Here is a 27943-nt window from a genome sequence, read left to right as displayed (position 1 = left end):
CCCGGTGAGGTGGACGGGAATAGGAGGGCTCCCCGGTGAGGTGGACGGGAATAGGAGGGCTCCCCGGTGAGGTGGACGGGAATAGGAGGGCTCCCCGGTGAGGTGGACGGGAATAGGAGGGCTCCCCGGTGAGGTGGACGGGAATAGGAGGGCTCCCCGGTGAGGTGGACGGGAATAGGAGGGCTCCCCGGTGAGGTGGACGGGAATAGGAGGGCTCCCCGGTGAGGTGGACGGGAATAGGAGGGCTCCCCGGTGAGGTGGACGGGAATAGGAGGGCTCCCCGGTGAGGTGGACGGGAATAGGAGGGCTCCCCGGTGAGGTAGACGGGTATAGGAGGGCTCCCCGGTGAGGTAGACGGGTATAGGAGGGCTCCCCGGTGAGGTAGACGGGTATAGGGGCTCCCCGGTGAGGTAGACGGGTATAGGGGCTCCCCGGTGAGGTAGACGGGTATAGGACTCCCCGGTGAGGTAGACGGGTATAGGAGGCTCCCGGTGAGGTAGACGGGTATAGGAGGACTCCCGGTGAGGTGGACGGGTATAGGAGGGCTCCCCGGTGAGTTGGACGGGTATAGGAGGGCTCCCCGGTGAGTTGGACGGGAATAGGAGGGCTCCCCGGTGAGGTAGACGGGAATAGGAGGGCTCCCCGGTGAGGTAGACGGGTATAGGGCTCCCCGGTGAGGTAGACGGGTATAGGACTCCCCGGTGAGGTAGACGGGTATAGGACTCCCCGGTGAGGTAGACGGGTATAGGAGGACTCCCGGTGAGTTGGACGGGTATAGGAGGGCTCCCCGGTGAGTTGGACGGGTATAGGAGGACTCCCCGGTGAGGTGGACGGGAATAGGAGGGCTCCCCGGTGAGTTGGACGGGAATAGGAGGGCTCCCCGGTGAGGTGGACGGGCATAGGAGGGTGGGAATAGGAGGGGAATAGGAGGGCTCCCAGGTGAGGTAGACGGGTATAGGAGGGTGGGAATAGGAGGGGAATACGAGGGCTCCCCGGTGAGTTGGACGGGAATAGGAGGGCTCCCCGGTGAGGTAGACGGGTATAGGAGGGCTCCTCGGTGAGGTAGACGGGTATAGGAGGGCTCCCCGGTGAGGTAGACGGGTATAGGACTCCCCGGTGAGGTAGACGGGTATAGGACTCCCCGGTGAGGTAGACGGGTATAGGACTCCCCGGTGAGGTAGACGGGTATAGGAGGACTCCCCGGTGAGGTAGACGGGTATAGGAGGGCTCCCGGTGAGTTGGACGGGTATAGGAGGGCTCCCCGGTGAGGTGGACGGGAATAGGAGGGCTCCCCGGTGAGGTAGACGGGAATAGGAGGGCTCCCCGGTGAGGTAGACGGGTATAGGAGGGCTCCCCGGTGAGGTAGACGGGTATAGGAGGCTCCCCGGTGAGGTAGACGGGAATAGGAGGGCTCCCCGGTGAGGTAGACGGGAATAGGAGGGCTCCCCGGTGAGTTGGACGGGAATAGGAGGGCTCCCCGTGAGTTGGACGGGTATAGGAGGGCTCCCCGGTGAGGTAGACGGGTATAGGAGGGCTCCCCGGTGAGGTGGACGGGAATAGGAGGGCTCCCCGTTGAGGTAGACGGGAATAGGAGGGCTCCCCGGTGAGGTAGACGGGTATAGGAGGGCTCCCCGGTGAGGTAGACGGGTATAGGAGGGCTCTCCGGTGAGGTGGACGGGAATAGGAGGGCTCCCCGGTGAGGTAGACGGGAATAGGAGGGCTCCCCGGTGAGGTAGACGGGTATAGGAGGGCTCCCCGGTGAGGTAGACGGGTATAGGAGGGCGGGAATAGGAGGGGAATAGGAGGGCTCCCCGGTGAGGTAGACGGGAATAGGAGGGCTCCCCGGTGAGGTAGACGGGTATAGGAGGACTCCCCGGTGAGGTGACGGGTATAGGAGGGCGGGATAGAATAGGAGGGCTCCCCGGTGAGGTAGACGGGTATAGGAGGGCTCCCCGGTGAGGTAGACGGGAATAGGCAGAGAGAGACATGCAACAACACACTCATCACTACTGTACTCTAGACAAACACCCAGTTACAAACAAAAAGCCTCACTGACACACACAGTTTCGCCATTACCATTAACCACTTCAACTGATGTCATTAATTTCAGTTCTGACCTGTGACCTCTAACCCCTGTACCAGACGTGCCCCTGGTGTCGACCCTGGTGTCATCTTTCTACCGCGGCTGCATGGAGGTGACGATCAACGGCCTGGCTCTGGACCTGGACGAGGCCTTCCACAAACACAACGACATCCGCTCCCACTCCTGCCCTCTGCTGGGGGGGGCCTTGTGACCGCTGCAGTCCCCTTCAGCCCCGTCCTCACTGGAGTTGGGGGAAGTTGCCCCTAGACACTGATCTTGGGTCAGTTTGATATTTTCCCCCACAAATGGTTAGGTTTAGGGGGAGTGGAAGCTGATCCTAGATCTGTAGCAAGGGGAAACTTCACCCCGTCCACTACAGTCCACCATAACCCACAGGGCCTTAACCTAAGCAAGGAATGAGTCCCAAATAGCACTCTATTCCCTATATGACCCCTATGGGTTCTGGTCAAAACTATTGGTGCACTATTTAGGGAATAGGGTGCCATTTGGGATGTACCCAGGAGCTGGCCGAGTGGCCAACCCTTCTCCTGGCCAACCCTTCTCCTGGACTACCCTCAGTCATTCTGCTCTCAGCGTGATCGAATGTAGGAGCAGCACTCTCACATCTGAGGTTGCTGGTTGCAGGTGCGTAGGAAAATTCAGTGATATCTTGAAAACAAAAATCCAATATCTCACGCTGCTCTTGCCAGTATCTTTTAGTGTAATAAGCTTATGTATCGGGCTCATGGCCTTCGTCAGAGCTAACGGTGATCAAACTGGATCCAGAAGTGGAATAGCTGGCAGTACTCCAGAAGAGGTTTGGTAAACTGACCCAGTCCCTTGTGGAATAAAACCTATAAGGTGTGTGTGTGGGGGTGTATTCAGTAGCACAAGGCTTTGTTATTGTAAAACTTGCACACCATCGCAGGTAAAAATGGACTGAGTTTAATAAAAACATCTGTTTGGTGCTTTCCAACTTAATGCAAACTTAGTCTACCTGCAATTTAGCTCTGCACACTGCCTACAGATTACAGCATAGGGCTAGGCCTTCTCTTAATATGACCCCATTAAAAAACCTTCCTTACCCTCCAAACCATGCTTCTAGTCCTCTACAGTTACATCCACCCACCCTCAGCCAATGAAACACTCCATACTGTCCCCCTTTCACATGCCCCTCCCTCCTTCCCTCAGTATCACCAATCAGCACACGCCAGGAAAACACTAAGCCAATCAGATTAGGCTAATTAACATGCAGTAACCAATCAGACACACAGGGGATGGCATCGAGCACTGCTTCACCACACTGAGCTACTGAGAGAATAGGAGTGTAAGCGCTGTAATATACTGTATGTGTAAATAATGTGACTAAATGCTTTTTAGAAAAAATACAAAAGGAAAAAAAAAAAAACGACCTCAACGCATCGAGATAATCATCCAAAACAGTTTCACTTCTCTAAAGAATGTCAGAAAAACAAAGAACATCTTTCATTAGGCCAAAAAGGGCTGCAGTATTTCCTCCTCTGGGATCTAGAGTTTCTGCTGAATTTCACAATGGAGCGGTCGATGGAGGTTTTCTCTTCTGTGTTGTGTGTTATTATACTATAGGTTTGTTTGGCTGGTGATTTGTTCACCTGTCTTTTAGTCTTTACATCCCTGATCACATCAATTCAGTCTGTTTGAAAACTTAATAAAGATGATGGCATGGAGTTTTAAAACTGGTTGTGGAGAGATTGTTTTTAGTATTTTTTTTTTCATTGTACTGCTCATTATGTTTTTGTCCCAAATGGGACCCTATTCCCTATGTAGTGCACTAGTTTTGAACAGGGCCCTGGTCATCAGAGCTGAACACTGCAACTACATCACATGACCACTAGGTGGAACAAGAAGCATAATAACAAATCGCATGGTTCAGTTGAGTATTTTAATCATGTAAAACATTTTAATACCGGGATCCCACCACAGTGAGAGAAGTTGGTTCACATTTCAAACATTTGGTTCTCCTCTCAATTTATGTTCCAGTTAATCATTGAACCAAGCCCTTCCTACTCTGACCCAAGCCCTTCCTACTCTGACCCAAGCCCTTCCTACTCTCTGACCCAAGCCCTTCCTACTCTCTGACCCAAGCCCTTCCTACTCTCTGACCCAAGCCCTTCCTACTCTCTGACCCAAGCCCTTCCTACTCTCTACAGCAGTGTTTATATAACTCTCTCTCTAATATCTATTTTAGTATCAGTCAAAAGTTGACACACCTACTCATTCTATTTTTTTACTATTTTCTACATTGTAGAACAATAGTGAAGACATCAAAACTATGAAATAACATATGGAATCATGTAGTATCCAAAAAAGTTAAAGAAATCCAAATATGAGATTCTTCAAAGTAGCCTCACTTTTGGCATTCTCTCAACCAGCTTCATGAGGTAGTCACCTGGAATGCATTTCAATTAACAGGTGTGCCATAAGTTAATTTGTGTAATTTCTTTCCCTCTTAATGTGTTTGAGCCAATCAGTTGTGTTGTGACAAGGTAGGGGTGGTATACAGAAGATAAAAGACTAAGTCCATGTTATGGCAAGAACAGCTCAAATAAGCAAAGAGAAACGACAGTCCGTTACTTTAAGACATGAAGGTCAGTCAGTACGGAACATATCAAGAACTTTGACAGTTTCTTCAAGTGCAGTCGTAAAAACTGTCAAGCACTATGATGAAACTGGCTCTCATCAGGACCGCCACAGGAAAGGAAGACCCAGACTTACCTCTGCTGCAGAGGATAAGTTCATTAGAGTTACCAGCCTCAGAAATTGCAGCCCAAATAAATGCTTCAGAGTTCAAGTAACAGACAAGTCTCACCATCAACTATTCCGAGGAGGCAGGCCTTCATCAAATCAAATTTTATTGGTCACATTCACATGGTTAGCAGATGTTAATGCGAGTGTAGCAAAATGCTTGCGCTTCTTGTTCCGACAGTGCAGTAATATCTAACAAATTCACAACGACTGCCTTATACACACAAATGTAAAGGGATTAATAAATATATGGATGAGCGATGGCCGTGCGCCATAGGCAAGATGCAGTAGATGGTATAGAATACAGTATATACATATGAGTAATCGAGGATATGTAGACATTATTACAGTGGTGTTATTTAAAGTGACTAGTGATACCTTATTTACATCCATTTATGAAATGTATTAAAGTGGCCAGAGATTTGAGTCTGTTTGTTGGCAGCAGCCACTCTGTTAGTGATGCTGTTTAACAGTCTGATGGCCTTGAGATAGATGTTTTTCAGTCTCTCGGTCCCCGCTTTGATGCACCTGTACTGACCTCGCCTTCTGGATGATAGCGAGGTGAACAGGCAGTGGCTCGGGTGGTTGTTGTCCTTGATGATCTTTTTGGCCTTCCTGTGACATCAGGTGCTGCAGGTAGTTTGCCCCCGGTGATGCGTTGTGCAGACCTCACTACCCTCTGGAGAGCATTACGGTTGTGGGTGGAGCAGTTGCCGTACCAGGCGTTGATACAGCTCGACAGGATGCTCTCGATTGTGCATCTGTAAAAGTTTGAGTGTTTTTAGATGACAAGCCAAATTTCTTCAGCCTCCTGAGGTTGAAGAGGCGCTGTTGCGCCTTCTTCACCACACTGTCTGTGGGTGGACCATTTCAGTTTGTCTGTGATGTGTACACCGAGGAACTTAAAATGTTCCACCTTCTCCACTACTGTCCCGTCAATGTAGATAGGGGGCTGCTCCCTCTGCTGTTTCCTGAGGTCCACGATCATCTCTTTTGTTTTGTTGACGTTGAGTGAGAGGTTGTTTTCCTGATACCACACTCCGAAGGCCCTCACCTCCTCCCTGTAGGCCGTCTCATCATTGTTGGTAATCAAGCCTACCACTGTAGTGTCGTCTGCAAACTTGATGATTGAGTTGGATGCGTGCATGGCCACGCAGTCGTGGGTGAACAGGGAGGACAGGAGAGGGCTGAGAACGCACCCTTGTGGGGCCCCAGTGTTGAGGATCAGCGGGGTGATGGGGGTTGTTTCCTACCCTCACCACCTGGGGGCGGCCCGTCAGAAAGTCCAGGACCTAGTTACACAGGGGGTCGAGACCCAGGGTCTCAAGCTTAATGACGAGTTTGGAGGGTACTATGCAGAGCTGTAGTCAATGAACAGCATTCTTACATAGCTATTCCTCTTGTCCAGATGGGATAGACAGTCTGTGGACCTATTGGGGCGGTAAGCAAATTGGAGTGGGTCTAGGGTATCAGGTAGGTTGGAGGTGATATCATCCTTGACTAGTCTCTCAAAGCACTTCATGATGACAGAAGTGAGTGCAATGGAGCTATAGTCATTTTGTTCAGTTACCTTTGCTTTCTTGGGAACAGGAACAATGGTGGCCATCTTGAAGCATGTGGGCACAGCAGACTGGGATAGGGATTGATTGAATATGTCCGCAAATACATCAGCCAGCTGGTCTGCGCATGCTCTAGTGACGCGGCCGGGGATGCCGTCTGGGCTGGCAGCCTTAACACGTTTAAATGTTTTACTCATGTTGGCCACGGTGAAGGAGAGCCCACAGACTTTGATAGCGGGCCGTGTCAGTGGCACTGTATTGTCATCAAAGCGAGCAAAGAAGTTTAGTTTATCTGGAAGCAAGACATCGGTGTCTGCGACGGGGCTGGTTTTATTTTTGTAATCCGTGATTAACTATAGACCCTGCCACATACGTCTCGTGTTTGAGCCGTTGAATTGCGACTCTACTTTGTCTCTATACTGACGCTTTGCTTGTTTGAATGCCTTGCGGAGGAAATAGTTATGTTTCCAGTTGCCTTGCCATGATTAAAAGCGGTGGTTCGCGCTTTCAGTTTTGCACGAATGCTGCCATCAATCCACAGTTTCTGGTTGGGGAAGGTTTTAATAGTCAGTGGGTACAACATCACCGATGCACTTGCTAATAAACTCACTCACCGAGTCAGCGTATACATCAATATTATTGTCTGAGGCTACCCGAAACTTGATCAAAGCAATCTTGAAGCATGGAATCTGATTGGTCAGACCAGCATTGAATAGACCTGAGCACGGGCGTTTCCTGTTTTAGTTTCTGTCTATAGGCTGAGAGCAACAAAATGGAGTCATGGTCAGATTTGCTGAAGGTAGGGCGGGGGAGGACTTTGTATGCATCGTGGAAGTTAGGGTAGCAATTGTCCAGAATGCTACCAGCCCGTGTCACGCATTCGATATGCTGATAGAATTTAGGGAGCCTTGTGGCATCATGGTCAAATTGCTACAAAGAAACCAATACTAAAGGACACCAATAAGAAAAAGAGACTTGCTTGGGCCAAGACACACGAGCAATGGACATTAGACCGGTGGAAATCTGTCCTTTGGTCTGATGAGTGAAAATGTTAGATTTTTGGTTCCAACCACTGTGTCTTTGTGAGACGCAGAGTAGGTGAACGGATGAGCTCCACATTTGTGGTTCCCACCGTGAAGCATGGAGGAGGAGGTGTGATGGTGTGGGGGTGCTTTGCCGGTGAACTGTCTGATTTATTTAGAATTCAAGGCACACTTAACCAGCATGGCTACCACAGCATTCTGCAGCGATACGCCATCCCATCTGGTTTGCGCTTAATGGGACTATCATTTGTTTTTCAACAGGACAATGACCCAACACACCTCCAGGCTGTGTAAGGGCTATTTGACCAAGAAGGAAAGTGATGGAGTGCTGCATCAGATGACCTGGCCTCCACAATCACCCGACCTCAACCCAATTGAGATGGTTTGGGATGAGTTGGACCACAGTGTGAGGGAAAAGCAGCCAACAAGTGCTCAGCATATATGGGAACTCTTTCAAGACTGTTAGAAAAGTATTCCAGGTGAAGCTGGTTGAGAGAATACCAAGCGTGTGCAAAGCTGTCTTGGCAAAGGGTGGCTACTTTGAAGAATCTAAACAATATTTTGATTTGTTTAACACTTTTGGTTACTACATGATTACATATGCGTTATTTCATAGTTTTGATTACTTCACTATTATTCTACAATGTAGAAAATAATAAAACATTAAGAAAAACCCGGAATGAGTAGGTGTCCAAACTTTTGACTGGTACTGTATATGCACTTTATAAACTATATATGAAGATATAACAAGACTGATAATAACCATCATAGGAGATACAGTATGTCTCAGTTACTGGGATCATCAGTCTGGTGGTATATTATAACATAGGAGATACAGTATGTCTCAGTTACTGGGATCATCAGTCTGGTGGTATATTATAACATAGGAGATACAGTATGTCTCAGTTACTGGGATCATCAGTCTGGTGGTATATTATATCATAGGAGATACAGTATGTCTATCAGTTACTGGGATCAGCAGTCTGGTGGTATATTATAACATAGGAGATACAGTATGTCTATCAGTTACTGGGATCAGCAGTCTGGTGGTATATTATAACATAGGAGATACAGTATGTCTATCAGTTACTGGGATCATCAGTCTGGTGGTATATTATAACATAGGAGATACAGTATGTCTATCAGTTACTGGGATCATCAGTCTGGTGGTATATTATAACATAGGAGATACAGTATGTCTCAGTTACTGGGATCATCAGTCTGGTGGTATATTATATCATAGGAGATACAGTATGTCTCAGTTACTGGGATCATCAGTCTGGTGGTATATTATATCATAGGAGATACAGTATGTCTATCAGTTACTGGGATCAGCAGTCTGGTGGTATATTATAACATAGGAGATACAGTATGTCTATCAGTTACTGGGATCATCAGTCTGGTGGTATATTATAACATAGGAGATACAGTATGTCTCAGTTACTGGGATCATCAGTCTGGTGGTATATTATAACATAGGAGATACAGTATGTCTCAGTTACTGGGATCATCAGTCTGGTGGTATATTATATCATAGGAGATACAGTATGTCTCAGTTACTGGGATCATCAGTCTGGTGGTATATTATAACATAGGAGATACAGTATGTCTCAGTTACTGGGATCATCAGTCTGGTGGTATATTATATCATAGGAGATACAGTATGTCTCAGTTACTGGGATCATCAGTCTGGTGGTATATTATAACATAGGAGATACAGTATGTCTCAGTTACTGGGATCATCAGTCTGGTGGTATATTATATCATAGGAGATACAGTATGTCTCAGTTACTGGGATCATCAGTCTGGTGGTATATTATATCATAGGAGATACAGTATGTCTCAGTTACTGGGATCATCAGTCTGGTGGTATATTATAACATAGGAGATACAGTATGTCTCAGTTACTGGGATCATCAGTCTGGTGGTATATTATAACATAGGAGATACAGTATGTCTCAGTTACTGGGATCAGCAGTCTGGTGGTATATTATAACATAGGAGATACAGTATGTCTCAGATACTGGGATCATCAGTCTGGTGGTATATTATAACATAGGAGATACAGTATGTCTCAGTTACTGGGATCATCAGTCTGGTGGTATATTATAACATAGGAGATACAGTATGTCTCAGTTACTGGGATCATCAGTCTGGTGGTATATTATAACATAGGAGATACAGTATGTAGTTAGACTCTAAAAGCTACTGATTCAGTTTAATAATTGCACATGATGGTTTGGTAAATAGTGTCTACAGTCAGCCTGGAAGTCTAGAGACAGAAACTGTTGAAAGGTAAATATATATATAATATCCACGATAAAGGCAATAGGTCAATAAATGATTATTATAACAATGTTATAAGCATTTCAATATTGCTATTAACAGATTGATAAATAACATGCCAAACAACCAAAGTCAACATCATAGCCACGCAGTAGGGCATTTAAAACATGTTCAAACCTGCAGGGGCAGAGTGGGGTAGTTGAGGGTCTAACCTACAGGGACAGAGTGGGGTAGTTGAGGGTCTAACCTACAGGGGCAGAGTGGGGTAGTTGGGGTCTAACCTACAGGGGCAGAGTGGGGTAGTTGGGGTCTAACCTACAGGGACAGAGTGGGGTAGTTGGGGTCTAACCTACAGGGGCAGAGTGGGGTAGTTGGGGGTCTAACCTACAGGGGCAGAGTGGGGTAGTTGGGGGTCTAACCTACAGGGGCAGAGTGGGGTAGTTGGGGTCTAACCTACAGGGGCAGAGTGGGGTAGTTGGGGTCTAACCTACAGGGACAGAGTGGGGTAGTTGGGGTCTAACCTACAGGGGCAGAGTGGGGTAGTTGGGGTCTAACCTGCAGGGGCAGAGTGGGGTAGTTGGGGGTCTAACCTACAGGGGCAGAGTGGGGTAGTTGGGGGTCTAACCTACAGGGGCAGAGTGGGGTAGTTGGGGGTCTAACCTACAGGGGCAGAGTGGGGTAGTTGGGGTCTAACCTACAGGGGCAGAGTGGGGTAGTTGGGGTCTAACCTACAGGGGCAGAGTGGGGTAGTTGGGGTCTAACCTACAGGGGCAGAGTGGGGTAGTTGGGGTCTAACCTACAGGGGCAGAGTGGGGTAGTTGGGGTCTAACCTGCAGGGGCAGAGTGGGGTAGTTGGGGTCTAACCTACAGGGGCAGAGTGGGGTAGTTGGGGTCTAACCTACAGGGACAGAGTGGGGTAGTTGGGGTCTAACCTACAGGGACAGAGTGGGGTAGTTGGGGTCTAACCTACAGGGGCAGAGTGGGGTAGTTGGGGTCTAACCTACAGGGACAGAGTGGGGTAGTTGGGGTCTAACCTACAGGGGCAGAGTGGGGTAGTTGGGGTCTAACCTACAGGGACAGAGTGGGGTAGTTGGGGTCTAACCTACAGGGGCAGAGTGGGGTAGTTGGGGTCTAACCTACAGGGGCAGAGTGGGGTAGTTGGGGGTCTAACCTACAGGGGCAGAGTGGGGTAGTTGGGGTCTAACCTACAGGGGCAGAGTGGGGTAGTTGGGGTCTAACCTACAGGGACAGAGTGGGGTAGTTGGGGTCTAACCTACAGGGGCAGAGTGGGGTAGTTGGGGTCTAACCTACAGGGGCAGAGTGGGGTAGTTGGGGTCTAACCTACAGGGGCAGAGTGGGGTAGTTGGGGTCTAACCTACAGGGGCAGAGTGGGGTAGTTGGGGTCTAACCTACAGGGGCAGAGTGGGGTAGTTGGGGGTCTAACCTACAGGGGCAGAGTGGGGTAGTTGGGGTCTAACCTACAGGGGCAGAGTGGGGTAGTTGGGGTCTAACCTACAGGGACAGAGTGGGGTAGTTGGGGTCTAACCTACAGGGGCAGAGTGGGGTAGTTGGGGTCTAACCTACAGGGGCAGAGTGGGGTAGTTGGGGTCTAACCTACAGGGGCAGAGTGGGGTAGTTGGGGTCTAACCTACAGGGACAGAGTGGGGTAGTTGGGGTCTAACCTACAGGGGCAGAGTGGGGTAGTTGGGGTCTAACCTACAGGGGCAGAGTGGGGTAGTTGGGGGTCTAACCTACAGGGACAGAGTGGGGTAGTTGGGGTCTAACCTACAGGGGCAGAGTGGGGTAGTTGGGGGTCTAACCTACAGGGGCAGAGTGGGGTAGTTGGGGTCTAACCTACAGGGACAGAGTGGGGTAGTTGGGGGTCTAACCTACAGGGGCAGAGTGGGGTAGTTGAGGGTCTAACCTACAGGGGCAGAGTGGGGTAGTTGGGGTCTAACCTACAGGGACAGAGTGGGGTAGTTGGGGTCTAACCTACAGGGGCAGAGTGGGGTAGTTGGGGTCTAACCTACAGGGGCAGAGTGGGGTAGTTGGGGGTCTAACCTGCACTACATTAATAGATGATTATTAAAGTCCAGAGGCCTTCTCTCTGTCATGGCTTATCTGTCTGTGAGGTGTCTTCTGCTACATTCTCTGGCCTGGTCCAAAAACACGCCCTAGCACCTTCTCCTAGCCCCTTATCTCCTAGTCCCTTATCTCTTAGTCCCTTATCTCTTAGTCCCTTCTAGTTCTTACCTCGTTGTTGTGTGGAGTTCTGGAGGAATCTGATAGCTGGGTAAGAAGCAATGATTGGAAGGGTATATAGAAGCCATATCTGATTGATTGGAAGGGTAAATGGAAGCCATATCTGATTGATTGGAAGGGTATATAGAAGCCATATCTGATTGATTGGAAGGGTATATAGAAGCAGTATCTGATTGATTGGAAGGGTATATAGAAGCCATATCTGATTGATTGGAAGGGTATATGGAAGCCATATCTGATGGATTGGAAGGGTATATGGAAGCCATATCTGATTGATTGGAAGGGTATATAGAAGCCATATCTGATTGATTGGAAGGGTATATAGAAGCCATATCTGATTGATTGGAAGGGTATATAGAAGCAGTATCTGATGGATTGGAAGGGTATATAGAAGCCATATCTGATTGATTGGAAGGGTAAATGGAAGCCATATCTGATGGATTGGAAGGGTATATGGAAGCCATATCTGATTGATTGGAAGGGTATATAGAAGCCATATCTGATGGATTGGAAGGGTATATAGAAGCCATATCTGATGGATTGGAAGGGTATATAGAAGCCATATCTGATGGATTGGAAGGGTATATAGAAGCCATATCTGATTGATTGGAAGGGTATATAGAAGCCATATCTGATTGATTGGAAGGGTATATAGAAGCCATATCTGATGGATTGGAAGGGTATATAGAAGCCATATCTGATGGATTGGAAGGGTATATAGAAGCCATATCTGATGGATTGGAAGGGTATATAGAAGCCATATCTGATGGATTGGAAGGGTATATGGAAGCCATATCTGATTGATTGGAAGGGTATATAGAAGCCATATCTGATGGATTGGAAGGGTATATAGAAGCCATATCTGATTGATTGGAAGGGTATATAGAAGCCATATCTGATTGATTGGAAGGGTATATGGAAGCCATATCTGATTGATTGGAAGGGTATATAGAAGCCATATCTGATTGATTGGAAGGGTATATAGAAGCCATATCTGATGGATTGGAAGGGTATATGGAAGCCATATCTGATGGATTGGAAGGGTATATAGAAGCCATATCTGATTGATTGGAAGGGTATATAGAAGCCATATCTGATTGATTGGAAGGGTATATAGAAGCCATATCTGATTGATTGGAAGGGTATATAGAAGCCATATCTGATTGATTGGAAGGGTATATAGAAGCCATATCTGATTGATTGGAAGGGTATATAGAAGCCATATCTGATGGATTGGAAGGGTATATGGAAGCCATCACACCAGCTGGTTCCTCCAGGTCTGTGCTGACTGCTAACCAGGTGAGAGAGGCTGTTTCTGGACCTCTTCCCATTGATTTATCCTCAATAAATGTTCAATTGGTAGTATGCAAGTTTGTCTTCTTCAAATGCCTCTAATCTAATTGCAACAGTCAAAGTAATCAGATTACATTACTGAGTTTGAATAATCCAATAATTACAATTTTGGACAGGTACATTTTAAAAGTAACCTACCCAACCCTGCTTGTGCTACATTCTCTGGCCTAGTCCAGAAACAAGACCTAGTCCCTTATCCTAGTCCCTTGTCTCCTAGCCCAATGTATCCTAGTCCCTTTTCCCCTAGCCCCATGTCTCCTAGTCCCTTATCCTAGTCCCTTGTCTCCTAGCCCCATGTCTCCTAGTCCCTTTTATTCCCTAACTCGTTGTTGTGTGCAGATCTAAAGGAATCACATAGCTGGGCGTAAGAAGCAATTATTGGAAGGATATTGTTATATGGAAGCCACGTGATTGATTGGAAGGATATATTTGTTATATGGAAGCCATATCTGATTGATTGAAAGGATATATGGAAGCTGTCACACCTAGCTGATTCCTTCATGTCTGTGCTGACCAGGTGACAGAGGCTAGGGGTTGTTTCTGGACATAAGCCTCTCTTACCCTGGCCTAAAGGTCAAAGGCTAAAGGTCAGGTTGGCATTCAGCATGCATAAGGAGGGGGCTTCTCGAAGCCGGAGGGCCCGTAGACGGGGCCAGGGTAGAGGGCAGGGGCGTTGGGTGTTAGCATGTAACCCTGACCAGGGTCCTGGGAGCCAGTCTGGAAGGTGGGCTGGCTGGGGGCCTGAGAGGAAGGCTGGCTCTGGCTCTCCTCTGATGGAGAGGAGGGGGTCAGAGTCATCTCCAGGTTGGGCTGGGGGGTGGAGCGGGCCTGGTAACTGCTGTGGTGCTGAGAAAGACAGAGAGAGAGAAGAGGAGCAAAGAGAGAGACAACAGAGGAGAGAGAGAGAGAGACCGAGGTCGAGAGAGAGAAGAGAGCGAGGAGAGAGACAACAGAGAAGAGACATTCATATCACTGGATGACGAGAAGCTTTGGAAATACTATTGTAGTTGGGGGTCTAACCTGCAGGGGCAGAGTGGGGTAGTTGGGGTCTAACCTACAGGGGCAGAGTGGGGTAGTTGGGGTCTAACCTACAGGGACAGAGTGGGGTAGTTGGGGTCTAACCTACAGGGGCAGAGTGGGGTAGTTGGGGTCTAACTTACAGGGGCAGAGTGGAGTAGTTGGGGTCTAACCTACAGGGGCAGAGTGGGGTAGTTGGGGTCTAACCTACAGGGCCAGAGTGGGGTAGTTGGGGGTCTAACCTACAGGGGCAGAGTGGGGTAGTTGGGGTCTAACCTACAGGGGCAGAGTGGGGTAGTTGGGGTCTAACCTGCAGGGGCAGAGTGGGGTAGTTGGGGTCTAACCTACAGGGGCAGAGTGGGGTAGTTGGGGTCTAACTTACAGGGGCAGAGTGGGGTAGTTGGGGTCTAACCTACAGGGGCAGAGTGGGGTAGTTGGGGTCTAACCTGCGGGGCAGAGTGGGGTAGTTGGGGGTCTAACCTACAGGGACAGAGTGGGGTAGTTGGGGTCTAACCTACAGGGACAGAGTGGGGTAGTTGGGGTCTAACCTGCAGGGGCAGAGTGGGGTAGTTGGGGTCTAACCTGCAGGGGCAGAGTGGGGTAGTTGGGGTCTAACTTACAGGGGCAGAGTGGAGTAGTTGGGGTCTAACCTACAGGGGCAGAGTGGGGTAGTTGGGGTCTAACCTACAGGGACAGAGTGGGGTAGTTGGGGGTCTAACCTACAGGGGCAGAGTGGGGTAGTTGGGGTCTAACCTACAGGGGCAGAGTGGGGTAGTTGGGGTCTAACCTGCAGGGGCAGAGTGGGGTAGTTGGGGTCTAACCTACAGGGGCAGAGTGGGGTAGTTGGGGTCTAACCTACAGGGGCAGAGTGTGGTAGTTGGGGTCTAACCTACAGGGGCAGAGTGGGGTAGTTGGGGTCTAACCTGCAGGGGCAGAGTGGGGTAGTTGGGGTCTAACCTACAGGTACAGAGTGGGGTAGTTGGGGTCTAACCTACAGGGACAGAGTGGGGTAGTTGGGGTCTAACCTGCAGGGGCAGAGTGGGGTAGTTGGGGTCTAACCTGCAGGGGCAGAGTGGGGTAGTTGGGGTCTAACCTGCAGGGGCAGAGTGGGGTATTTGGGGTATTTTTTACCTGCATGGGCAAAGCGGGGTAGTTGGGGTAGGCAGGCAGGGCCTGTCCGTTGGGGCAGAAGCCAGCGTAGGTCACCACGTGCTGGGTGGGGTTATACATGATGTGGGGAGGTGGGGCAGGACTGGGGGACATCTGGGGAGCAGGAGCCTGAGATGGAGGGAGACAGAAGGAGGAAAGGGAAGGGGGGAGGGAGGGAGGGAGACAGAAGGGGAGATGGAGAGGGAAGGAGGGAGAGAGAGGAAGTGGAAGGGAGAGAAGGAGGGGAGAGGAGGGAGAAAGAGAGAGGGAAGGAGGGAAGAGAGAGGGAAGGGAGAGGGGAAGGGAGAGGAATAAATATAGTTAGTGTACACAATAACAAATGAAATAGCTACCTAACAGATGTGTGTTCTAGGTACTGTGTATGCATATAGTGTGTGTGTGTGTGTGTGTGTGTGTGTGTGTGTGTGTGTGCGCGCGCCCACCAGGTCCTTGTAAGCCCCCAGTATTGCAGCTGTGATGATTCCCAGGAACAGGCCCATTATGTTGAGCACCACACAGACCCACAGCAGACGATGGAGATGGACCACATCCCAGCAGCTACTCACCCCCGTGAACTCATAGTACTGGGTATGGTAGTCTGGACTGGAGGAGAGAGAGGAGACAGAGTGAACTCATAGTACTGGGTATGGTAGTCTGGACTGGAGGAGAGAGAGGAGACAGAGTGAACTCATAGTACTGGGTATGGTAGTCTGGACTGGAGGAGAGAGAGGAGACAGAGTGAACTCATAGTACTGGGTATGGTAGTCTGGACTGGAGGAGAGAGAGTGAACTCATAGTACTGGGTATGGTAGTCTGGACTGGAGGAGAGAGAGGAGACAGAGTGAACTCATAGTACTGGGTATGGTAGTCTGGACTGGAGGAGACAGAGTGAACTCATAGTACTGGGTATGGTAGTCTGGACTGGAGGAGACAGAGTGAACTCATAGTACTGGGTATGGTAGTCTGGACTGGTGGAGAGAGAGGAGACAGAGTGAACTCATAGTACTGGGTATGGTAGTCTGGACTGGAGGAGACAGAGTGAACTCATAGTACTGGGTATGGTAGTCTAGACTGGAGGAGAGAGAGGAGAGAGAGTGAACTCATAGTACTGGGTATGGTAGTCTGGACTGGAGGAGAGAGGAGACAGAGTGAACTCATAGTACTGGGTATGGTAGTCTGGACTGGAGGAGAGAGAGGAGACAGAGTGAACTCATAGTACTGGGTATGGTAGTCTGGACTGGAGGAGAGAGAGTGAACTCATAGTACTGGGTATGGTAGTCTGGACTGGAGGAGAGGAGACAGAGTGAACTCATAGTACTGGGTATGGTTGTCTGGACTGGAGGAGAGGAGACAGAGTGAACTCATAGTACTGGGTATGGTAGTCTGGACTGGTGGAGAGGAGACAGAGTGAACTCATAGTACTGGGTATGGTAGTCTGGACTGGAGGAGAGGAGACAGAGTGAACTCATAGTACTGGGTATGGTTGTCTGGACTGGAGGAGAGGAGACAGAGTGAACTCATAGTACTGGGTATGGTAGTCTGGACTGGTGGAGAGGAGACAGAGTGAACTCATAGTACTGGGTATGGTAGTCTGGACTGGAGGAGAGGAGACAGAGTGAACTCATAGTACTGGGTATGGTAGTCTGGACTGGAGGAGAGAGAGGAGACAGAGTGAACTCATAGTACTGGGTATGGTAGTCTGGACTGGAGGAGAGAGAGGAGACAGAGTGAACTCATAGTACTGGGTATGGTAGTCTGGACTGGAGGAGACAGAGTGAACTCATAGTACTGGGTATGGTAGTCTGGACTGGAGGAGAGAGAGGAGACAGAGTGAACTCATAGTACTGGGTATGGTAGTCTGGACTGGAGGAGAGAGAGGAGACAGAGTGAACTCATAGTACTGGGTATGGTAGTCTGGACTGGTGGAGAGGAGACAGAGTGAACTCATAGTAATGGGTATGGTAGTCTGGACTGGAGGAGAGAGAGGAGACAGAGTGAACTCATAGTACTGGGTATGGTAGTCTGGACTGGAGGAGAGAGAGGAGACAGAGTGAACTCATAGTACTGGGTATGGTAGTCTGGACTGGAGGAGACAGAGTGAACTCATAGTACTGGGTATGGTAGTCTGGACTGGAGGAGAGAGAGGAGACAGAGTGAACTCATAGTACTGGGTATGGTAGTCTGGACTGGAGGAGAGAGAGGAGACAGAGTGAACTCATAGTACTGGGTATGGTAGTCTGGACTGGAGGAGACAGAGTGAACTCATAGTACTGGGTATGGTAGTCTGGACTGGAGGAGACAGAGTGAACTCATAGTACTGGGTATGGTAGTCTGGACTGGAGGAGACAGAGTGAACTCATAGTACTGGGTATGGTAGTCTGGACTGGAGGAGAGAGAGTGAACTCATAGTACTGGGTATGGTAGTCTGGACTGGAGGAGAGAGAGGAGACAGAGTGAACTCATAGTACTGGGTATGGTAGTCTGGACTGGAGGAGAGAGAGGAGACAGAGTGAACTCATAGTACTGGGTATGGTAGTCTGGACTGGTGGAGAGGAGACAGAGTGAACTCATAGTACTGGGTATGGTAGTCTGGACTGGAGGAGAGAGAGGAGACAGAGTGAACTCATAGTACTGGGTATGGTAGTCTGGACTGGAGGAGAGAGAGGAGACAGAGTGAACTCATAGTACTGGGTATGGTAGTCTGGACTGGAGGAGAGAGAGAGGAGACAGAGTGAACTCATAGTACTGGGTATGGTAGTCTGGACTGGAGGAGAGGAGACAGAGTGAACTCATAGTACTGGGTATGGTAGTCTGGACTGGTGGAGAGGAGACAGAGTGAACTCATAGTACTGGGTATGGTAGTCTGGACTGGAGGAGACAGAGTGAACTCATAGTACTGGGTATGGTAGTCTGGACTGGAGGAGAGAGAGGAGACAGAGTGAACTCATAGTACTGGGTATGGTAGTCTGGACTGGAGGAGAGGAGACAGAGTGAACTCATAGTACTGGGTATGGTAGTCTGGACTGGAGGAGAGAGAGGAGAGAGAGTGAACTCATAGTACTGGGTATGGTAGTCTGGACTGGAGGAGAGAGAGAGGAGACAGAGTGAACTCATAGTACTGGGTATGGTAGTCTGGACTGGAGGAGAGAGAGGAGAGAGAGTGAACTCATAGTACTGGGTATGGTAGTCTGGACTGGAGGAGAGAGAGAGGAGACAGAGTGAACTCATAGTACTGGGTATGGTAGTCTGGACTGGAGGAGACAGAGTGAACTCATAGTACTGGGTATGGTAGTCTGGACTGGAGGAGAGAGAGGAGACAGAGTGAACTCATAGTACTGGGTATGGTAGTCTGGACTGGAGGAGACAGAGTGAACTCATAGTACTGGGTATGGTAGTCTGGACTGGAGGAGAGAGAGGAGAGAGAGTGAACTCATAGTACTGGGTATGGTAGTCTGGACTGGAGGAGAGAGAGAGGAGACAGAGTGAACTCATAGTACTGGGTATGGTAGTCTGGACTGGAGGAGAGAGAGGAGACAGAGTGAACTCATAGTACTGGGTATGGTAGTCTGGACTGGAGGAGACAGAGTGAACTCATAGTACTGGGTATGGTAGTCTAGACTGGAGGAGAGAGAGGAGAGAGAGTGAACTCATAGTACTGGGTATGGTAGTCTGGACTGGAGGAGAGAGAGGAGACAGAGTGAACTCATAGTACTGGGTATGGTAGTCTGGACTGGAGGAGAGAGAGGAGACAGAGTGAACTCATAGTACTGGGTATGGTAGTCTGGACTGGTGGAGAGGAGACAGAGTGAACTCATAGTACTGGGTATGGTAGTCTGGACTGGAGGAGAGAGAGGAGACAGAGTGAACTCATAGTACTGGGTATGGTAGTCTGGACTGGAGGAGACAGAGTGAACTCATAGTACTGGGTATGGTAGTCTGGACTGGAGGAGACAGAGTGAACTCATAGTACTGGGTATGGTAGTCTGGACTGGAGGAGACAGAGGAGACAGAGTGAACTCATAGTACTGGGTATGGTAGTCTGGACTGGAGGAGAGAGAGGGACAGAGTGAACTCATAGTACTGGGTATGGTAGTCTGGACTGGAGGAGACAGAGGAGACAGAGTGAACTCATAGTACTGGGTATGGTAGTCTGGACTGGAGGAGAGAGAGGAGACAGAGTGAACTCATAGTACTGGGTATGGTAGTCTGGACTGGAGGAGAGAGAGGAGACAGAGTGAACTCATAGTACTGGGTATGGTAGTCTGGACTGGAGGAGACAGAGGAGACAGAGTGAACTCATAGTACTGGGTATGGTAGTCTGGACTGGAGGAGAGAGAGGAGACAGAGTGAACTCATAGTACTGGGTATGGTAGTCTGGACTGGAGGAGAGAGAGGAGACAGAGTGAACTCATAGTACTGGGTATGGTAGTCTGGACTGGAGGAGAGAGAGGAGACAGAGTGAACTCATAGTACTGGGTATGGTAGTCTGGACTGGAGGAGAGGAGACAACAGACAGTCACACACACACCTCTGTGCTTGAACGCAAACACACGAACACACACACACACACACACAGGTGTTTTTCCTTACCTCTCACAGTTGTACAGGTCACAGCAGTAGCAGGTGTTGCTCTTCATTCTCACTTTACACTCACTGTTGAATGAGCTGCACATCACCTGCAGGCAGACAGGCAGCACAGGCAGCACAGACAGACGCCACAGACGCCACAGACAGCACAGACAGCACAGACAGCACAGACAGACAGACAGACAGACAGACAGCACAGACAGCACAGACAGCACAGACGACAAAGAGACATTGATATGGCTGCAAATAACATAATATGTAACTGTCAGTAGATGGTGCCAGAGAGCCCAAGAAAAGCCCCATCCAGCCAACCCGTCCCTTACGGCTGCAGGTAACCCGTAAAATGGCAATAACCCCTAACTATGTATTATCTCAGACTCTAAAGCTAGATCTACCCCCCCCCCATAACACCTAACTATGTATTATCTCAGACTCTAAAGCTAGATCTACCCCCCCATAACCCCTAACTATGTATTATCTCAGACTCTAAAGCTAGATCTACCCCCCATAACCCCTAACTATGTATTATCTCAGACTCTAAAGCTAGATCTACCCCCAAAACCCCCTAACTATGTATTATCTCAGACTCTAAAGCTAGATCTACCCCCATAACCCCTAACTATGTATTATCTCAGACTCTAAAGCTAGATCTACCCCCCATAACCCCTAACTATGTATTATCTCAGACTCTAAAGCTAGATCTACCCCCCATAACCCCTAACTATGTATTATCTCAGACTCTAAAGCTAGATCTACCCCCTGTCGTGTCTTTGGCATCATTAAAACTGAAGACTTATTTATCAAATAACTCTGTAATTATTATTAGGCGATTAAACCTGATTAATCATGTAACTGTAATTAACTAGGTAGTCGGGGCACCAAGGAAAATATTCAGATTACAAAGTTATAATTTTCCTAATAACTTTCAGATATTTTAATATCTGATCAATTAGTCTTCGAATTAATGAATTATTATTTACCTCACGTTAGTCTCATTCCAAACGTCGTAAATTGTTGGTTATCTGCACGAACCCAGTCTTCACTGAGTCATCCATACATCAATTGTCTTAAAATCATTTATTTACTAACTAGGTAATTCACAGAAATGCATAACAAACAGTAGATATGGTTACAAGGAAATGATAGGAGAATGTGCCCTAGTGGGCTAAACCGGCATGGCGGCTTGTTAGACAAAAGGGGAGTGGAGGGTCAGCTGAGGAGACACTACAGTTGAATATTATAACAATTGAAATGCTAATCCTTTGCACATGAATGCTCACTCATTTGGGAACAATTGCAATCAATATATATATTTACGCTCAGTGTGTCGTCGGGATCTCTGTTGAAAAGTTTGTTTCTGTGGAGAGTCTGTCGGCCCTCTCTCTCTCTCTGTCGTGGTTAGAATGGATAGTTCAGAGTGACATTCATTCATATCATTATAGAATAGGTGTTTCGGCGGTTGTCGGTCTTCGCGTTCAATGATACCGAATTCCTAGCTGCAGACTTGTAATTAATATCAAAGACTTGTTCTTATTCTGTCGGTATCGATAGTCTAAGAGTTTAACCACGTGGTATGGTTAAAAGTTCAGCAAGAGAAATACATGCTCTGCAACCTTTAGCCATCTCATAATTGAGGTAAGCTTGGTCTCCTCTCAAACCTTGGCCCTCTCGTTATCGAGGTAAGCTGGTCACCTCTCATACCTTGGCCCTCTCGTTATCGAGGTAAGCTGGTTTCCTCTCAAACCTTGGCCCTCTCGTTATCGAGGTAAGCTGGTCACCTCTCAAACCTTGGCCCTCTCGTTATCGAGGTAAGCTTGTCACCTCTCAAACCTTGGCCCTCTCGTTATCGTGGTAAGCTGGTCTGGTGATAGAAAACCTAGGTGGGGGTTTTATTCAGGACATAGAAAAAGGCTGTCTCATGACGCCAGGTCCTGTCTGTGCCCCTGGGGGCGTGCCAATGACTTAGTGAAACTTTAAACAGAAATACAATTCTCTCACATTAACATCATCCCATCATCTCACAAATAGCTTCATCCTTATTCATTCATTTTATACAACCATTAGATGTAAGTCTCATACCTGAGACTATTCTATAAACATGGTTATGGTAATGTGGAGGTATTGTCTCTCATGAGTTTCACAAAATTGTACCAAATGAACCAGTTCGTAGCTGGATTCTTCACCGATCTTTTATACCTTCTCCAGAACATAAATGTCGTTCGGTTCTCCAGTTCTGTGAGGTGGAAGAAATTCCTTTGTTCTCTCTATGAAACTCACTCTCTCTCTATACTGTGGCCATGAGGAGAGGATCTCCTCCAGGAATTTACGACCTCTCTTACAGAGCCTGGTGAAAGGGGTATAGAGAGGGAGATTGTGCTCGCTGTACCCAAAGAGGGCAACGTCATGACACCCCCCACAACTATGTATTATCTCAGACTCTAAAGCTAGATCTACCCCCCCATAACCCCTAACTATGTATTATCTCAGACTCTAAAGATAGATCTACGTCCCCCCCTCCACTATTAAAGGAATAGGGTGTTATTTCAGACACAGGCTCAATCTCCATGGTAACACTGAACCCGCTGTACTGAGTGGGAAGGGAAGATCCGCCCTACAACTTTTACTAACTCTGTAAAGACTTCATCTAGCTTTAATGAATTCTGAAAGCCATAAGCAAGTCATTCAACCATTTTCACACACAGTATACTTAGGAAGGATGTGTGTGTGTGTGTGTGTGTGTGTTAAGAGGTGTTTGTGTGGTGGGTGTGTGTGTGTGGTGGGTGTGTGTGTGTGCTCTGATTCACCTCAGTATAATAGTTGTCGTAGGCGTACCCTGATCCACTGGCGTAGAACTCACACCTGTCCTCCAGCAGCGGCCTCCTGTCCTGAGAGAAGAAACAGAGAGGAGATTCAAGTTGAAACTGACAGCATTTTAACAACATGAAATCTTATTCAAATGTGTTCATATATACAGCCCCAGGAAGAATATGAATCATTTTCTGACAAGCGAGCCATTAGATATGGTCATTTTGACGTTTTCATAAATTCTTAGAATGTTTGGGAATTACGTAGAGTAAGGCATATGTGAAAATTCTATAGCAATACATAGTGGGAAAATGGCTGTGCGTTTGGACAATTAATAGACACTGCAGTAAATAAAACCTAATAAAGGACCGGAGTCTACGCAGACTGGTCGGTGCGCTATAGCCATTCAGAGTTATAGTAGTCTTCCTACAGTAGGCCTTTAGTTTCTGTGTCGGGGGCTAGGATCAGTCTGTTATATCTGGAGTATTTCTCCTGTCTTATCTGGTGTCCTGTGTGAATTTAAGTATGCTCCCTCTAACTCTCTCTCTTTTCTCTCTTCTCTCGGCAGACCTGAGCCCTAGGACCATGCCTCAGGACTACCTGGCCTGATGACTCCTTACTGTCCCCAGTCCACCTGGTTGTGCTGCTGCTCCAGTTTCAACTGTTCTGCCTGCGGCTATGGAACCCTGACCTGTTCACCGGACGTGCTACCTTGTCCCGGACCTGCTTTTTTCGACTCTCTCTCTCTACCGCACCTGCTATCTCTAACTCTGAATGATCAGCTATGAAAAGCCAAATGTTATTTACTCCTGAGGTGCTGACCTGTTGCACCCTCTACAACCACTGTGATTATTATTATTTGACCCTGCTGGTCATCTATGAACGTTTGAACATCTTGGCTATGTACTGTTATAATCTCCACCCAGCACAGCCAGAAGAGGACTGGCCACCCTTCATAGCCTGGTTCCTCTCAAAGGTTTCTTCCAAGGTTCCTGCCTTTCTAGGGAGTTTTTCCTAGCCACCGTGCTTCTACACCTGCATTGCTTGCTGTTTGGGGTTTTAGGCTGGGTTTCTGTATAGCAATTTGTGACACTGGCTGATGTAAATAAGATATCTGTTTTTTATTTTCAATAAATTTGAGAAAAAAAATCTAAAAACATGTTTCGCTTTGTCATTATGGGGTATTGTGTGTACATTGCTGAGGATTTGTTTTTATTTAATACATTACAGCCTTATTCTAAAATGTAACAAAATGTGGAAAATGTCAAGGGGTCTGAATACTTTCTGAAGGGACTGGAGGTGTATTTTGTGGCTTTTTGCGAATGCGTTCTAATAATCTAAAGTGGCGCTGTTGCAACTGATGGCAGGTCCTACTGCCTGTAAACACACAGTCCAGTTCATAGTGAATGATGGCAGGCCTTTATTTTTTATTTTTCTCCCCAATTTCGTGGGATCCAATTGGTAGTTAAAGCCTTGTCTCATCGCTGCAACCGTACGGACTAGGGAGAGGCAAAGGTCGAGAGCCGTGCGTCCTCCGAAACACAACCCAACCAAGCCTCACTGCTTATTGAAACAATGCCCACTTAACCCGGAAGCCAGCCACACCAATGTGTCGGAGGAAACACCGTACACCTGGCGACCGTGTCAGCGTGCACTGCACCCGGCCCACCACAGGAGTTGCTAGTGCGCGATGGGTCAAGGACATCCCTGCCGGCCAAACCCTCCCCGAACCCGGACGACGCTGGGCCAATTTTGCGCCACCCCATGTGTCTCCCGGTCGCGGCCGGCTATGACAGAGCCTGGACTCGAACCCAGAATCTCTAGTGGCACAGCTAGCACTGCGATGCAGTGCCTTAGACCACTGTGCCACTCGGGACGCTCTGGCCGGCCCTTGTGGCAAATGGCTTGTTTGCATAAATCAATTAATCAATCAATGAAATTTATTTATAAAGCCCTTTTTACATAAGTATTCAGACCCTTTGCTGTGAGACTCGAAATTGAGCACAGGTGCATCCTGTTTCCATTGATCATCCTTGAGATGTTTCTTCAACTTGATTGGAATCCACCTATGGTAAATTCAATTGATTGGACATGATTTGGAAAGGCACACACCTGTCTATATAAGGTCCCACAGTTGACAGTTCATGTCAGAGCAAAAACCAAGCCATGAGGTCAAAGGAATTGTTCGTAGAGCTCCAAGACAGGATTGTGTTGAGGCACAGATCTGGGGAAGGGTACCAAAACATTTCTGCAGCAATGAAGGTCCCCAAGAACACAGTGGCCTCCATCATTCTTAAATGGAAGAAGTTTGGAAACACCAAGACTCTTCCTAGAGCTGGCCGCCCCGGCCAAACTGAGCAATCGGTGGAGAAGGGTCTTGGTCAGGGAGGTGACTAAGAACCCAATGGTCACTCTGACAGAGCTCTAAAGTTCCTCTGTGGAGATGGGAGAACCTTCCAGAAGGACAACCATCTCTGTAGAAGCCAGACAGAAGCCACTCCTCACTAGAAGGCACATGACAGCCCGCTTGATGTTTGCCAAAAGGCACCCAAAGACTCTCAGACCATGAGAAACAAGATTCCCTGGTCTGATGAAACCAAGATGATTGAATGACAAGCGTCACGTTTGGAGGAAACCTGGCACCATCCCTACGGTGAAGCATGGTGGTGGCAGCATCATGCTGTAGGGATGTTTTTTAGCGGCAGGGACTGGGAGATTAGTCAGGATCAAGGCAAAGATGAACGAAGCAAAGATCCTTGATGAAAACCTGCTCCAAAGCACTCAGGACCTCAGACTGGGGTGAAGGTTCACCTTCCAACAGGACAACGAACCTAAGCACACAGCCAAGACAATGCAGGAGTGGTTTTGGGACAAGTCTCTGAATGTCCTTGAGCGGCCCAGCCAGAGCCCGGACTTGAACCCGATCTAACATCTCTGGAGAGACCTGTAAATAGCTGTGCAGCAACACTTCCCATCCAACCTGACAGAGCTTGAGAGGATCTGCAGAGAAGAATGGGAGAAACTCCCCAAATACAGGTGTGCCAAGCTTGTAGCGTTCTACCCAAGAAGACTCAAGGCTGTAATCACTGCCAAATGTGCTTCAACAAAATACTGACTTAATGGTTTGAATACTTATGTAAATGTGAAATTTCAGTTTTTTTATTTTTATAAATTAGCAAACATTATGGGGTATAGTGTGTAGATTGATTATATATATTTTTTTCCCCTCATCAATTTTAGAATAAGGCTGTAACCTAACAAAATGTGAAAAATGTCAAGGTGTCTGAATACTTTCCGAAGGCACAGTAAATGGATTTCTGAAAATATGTCGATACCACAGGAGTGCTCTTACATGTGGGAACTTTACAGTCCTATTGATCAAACAACCATGAAAAGGTAGGCTCTCTCTCCCTCAGTTATGCACATCAACAACAAGATCAACAACTAATGCTAGCCTGAACAAGATGAGCTAAAATCTAACAAAGAAACATTAGATAAACCCTCTCAAACTGTTTCAGCTAGTTGGCCATCAAAATTGCACTGATAAACGGTGTGGAATTGTAGCCTACTCGTCCTTCTGCAGAGCTGGTTAGGCTGTTTACATGTTATCTAGAGTGTTCTTGACTAACTATGACTTTTTTTACCTACGTTTACTGACACCGGTCATATTCAGCGGGTGTTGAGCTTTTGTAAATGAACCAGTTATTCTGTGCCCTGGCACACAGACAAGAGTGCTCTGAAATCGGAGGAGATAGCCGGTGAATTTGCGAACGCAAGAGACATGCTACCTGGATAACAGTCGTTCATGTTCTTACTAGCTAACTAAACGACACTTAGCATCTCTAACTGTGTAGCCACCGAGAAACAATACGAGGGAAAAATTCAGTCACTCCTCCAATGACATGACATCCTCCTAGCAGCTAGCTAGCTAACGTTAGGCTCTGTGTTTTTATCTTGCTACATAAATAGATACGCTAGCCTCTTAGCCACGTTATGACTGACTTGTGATCATTGCCCTTGCTAGTTTGTTTGTATTGACATTCCCAGCCTTAGTTACATTCGTCCGTTTGTGATTTACAACCTGATAGCAGTATTTTTTGGACTATTAAAAAATGTATTGGTGAATTATATGAATCATCCATTGAACTGCATCCATCTATTCTATCAACAATGCCTTAGTGTACGTCATGGAATGTTGAGTCACATAGAACCTACTTTTAAAACCTCTTATAAAGTTGGTTTTGTAGCATAAACGGGGAATTTAATATTTTTGACTGATAATATGAGTGTCTGTTTGTTTCATATCTGCAAAGTAGTTAAAACACTGTCAGTTCCACTTTAAGGCTGTGTTAAAAGTAGTGCACTATCTAGGGAAAAAGGGGCTGTTTGGGAGGCATCCTAGCATTCTGTAGCTTGTCTTGTCTCAGAGTGAGGGGATGTTAGTGTTATTATGGGATGTTCAATCAGTCTTAATTGGGCTGTCAGACCAGAGCACCCACAATGCCGGGCAGGGCGAGTGCTGAGATAGATTGGTCTGATTTGACTGTTGCCACGTGAGTAACGACAGAGCGGTGACGGGGACAGTTGGCCACGGTTTCATTACCGGAGTCAGCCTGAGCAGAGTGTGTGTGTGTGTGTGTGTGTGTGTGTGTGTGTGTGTGTGTGTGTGTGTGTGTGTGTGTGTGTGTGTGTGTGTGTGTGTGTGTGTGTGTGTGTGTGTGTGTGTGTGTGTGTGTGTGTGTGTGTGTGTGTGTGTGTGTGTACTGACTATGAACTCAGCCGCGATGATTCCGTCCACGATGGCACAGCAGAAGGAAGCGATGACTCCCATACTGATGAAGATGATGGCTGCCATGAGCTGCAGGAGGAAGAGAGGGAGAGGAGAAGAGGAGGGAGTAAGGAGAGGGAGGAGGAGACGAGGAGAAGGAGAGGAAGAGAGGAGGAGAGGGAGAGCGAGAGGAAGGAGAGGGAGGTAAGGGGGAGAGAAGGAGAGGAAGAGAGGAGGAGAGGGAGAG

The 27943-nt window shown here is 47.9% G+C and overlaps 2 protein-coding genes across 3 annotated transcripts in view; one reads left to right on the top strand and one right to left on the bottom strand.

The window, feature by feature from the left end:
• LOC106593842 (growth arrest-specific 6) overlaps positions 1–3798 on the top strand; it is a 34295-nt gene extending 30497 nt beyond the window's left edge. For both annotated transcript variants that reach the window (XM_045698411.1, XM_045698412.1), the window contains exon 15: positions 2143–3798. In XM_045698411.1, coding sequence (XP_045554367.1) covers positions 2143–2294 — 152 coding nt within the window. In that variant the 3' untranslated portion in view covers positions 2295–3798. The remainder of the gene's footprint in view (positions 1–2142) is intronic.
• Positions 3799–13970: 10172 nt separating this feature from the next.
• LOC106574910 (transmembrane protein 255B) lies at positions 13971–27802 on the bottom strand. Its single transcript, XM_045696731.1, has 6 exons — positions 27697–27802; positions 22928–23008; positions 20127–20212; positions 15980–16139; positions 15519–15665; positions 13971–14216 (listed from the first exon to the last, which is right to left on the bottom strand). Exons 1-6 carry the CDS (start codon positions 27781–27783, stop codon positions 13971–13973), a joined length of 807 nt encoding a protein of 268 aa, XP_045552687.1. The 5' UTR covers positions 27784–27802.
• Between the last annotated feature and the right edge of the window lie 141 nt (positions 27803–27943).

The sequence above is a fragment of the Salmo salar genome, chromosome ssa16, assembly GCF_905237065.1.
Source record: "Salmo salar chromosome ssa16, Ssal_v3.1, whole genome shotgun sequence".
Lineage (NCBI taxonomy): Eukaryota > Metazoa > Chordata > Actinopteri > Salmoniformes > Salmonidae > Salmo > Salmo salar.
The sequence above is the reverse complement of the archived record's forward strand: the minus strand, read 5'-3'. Positions and strand labels throughout refer to the sequence as shown.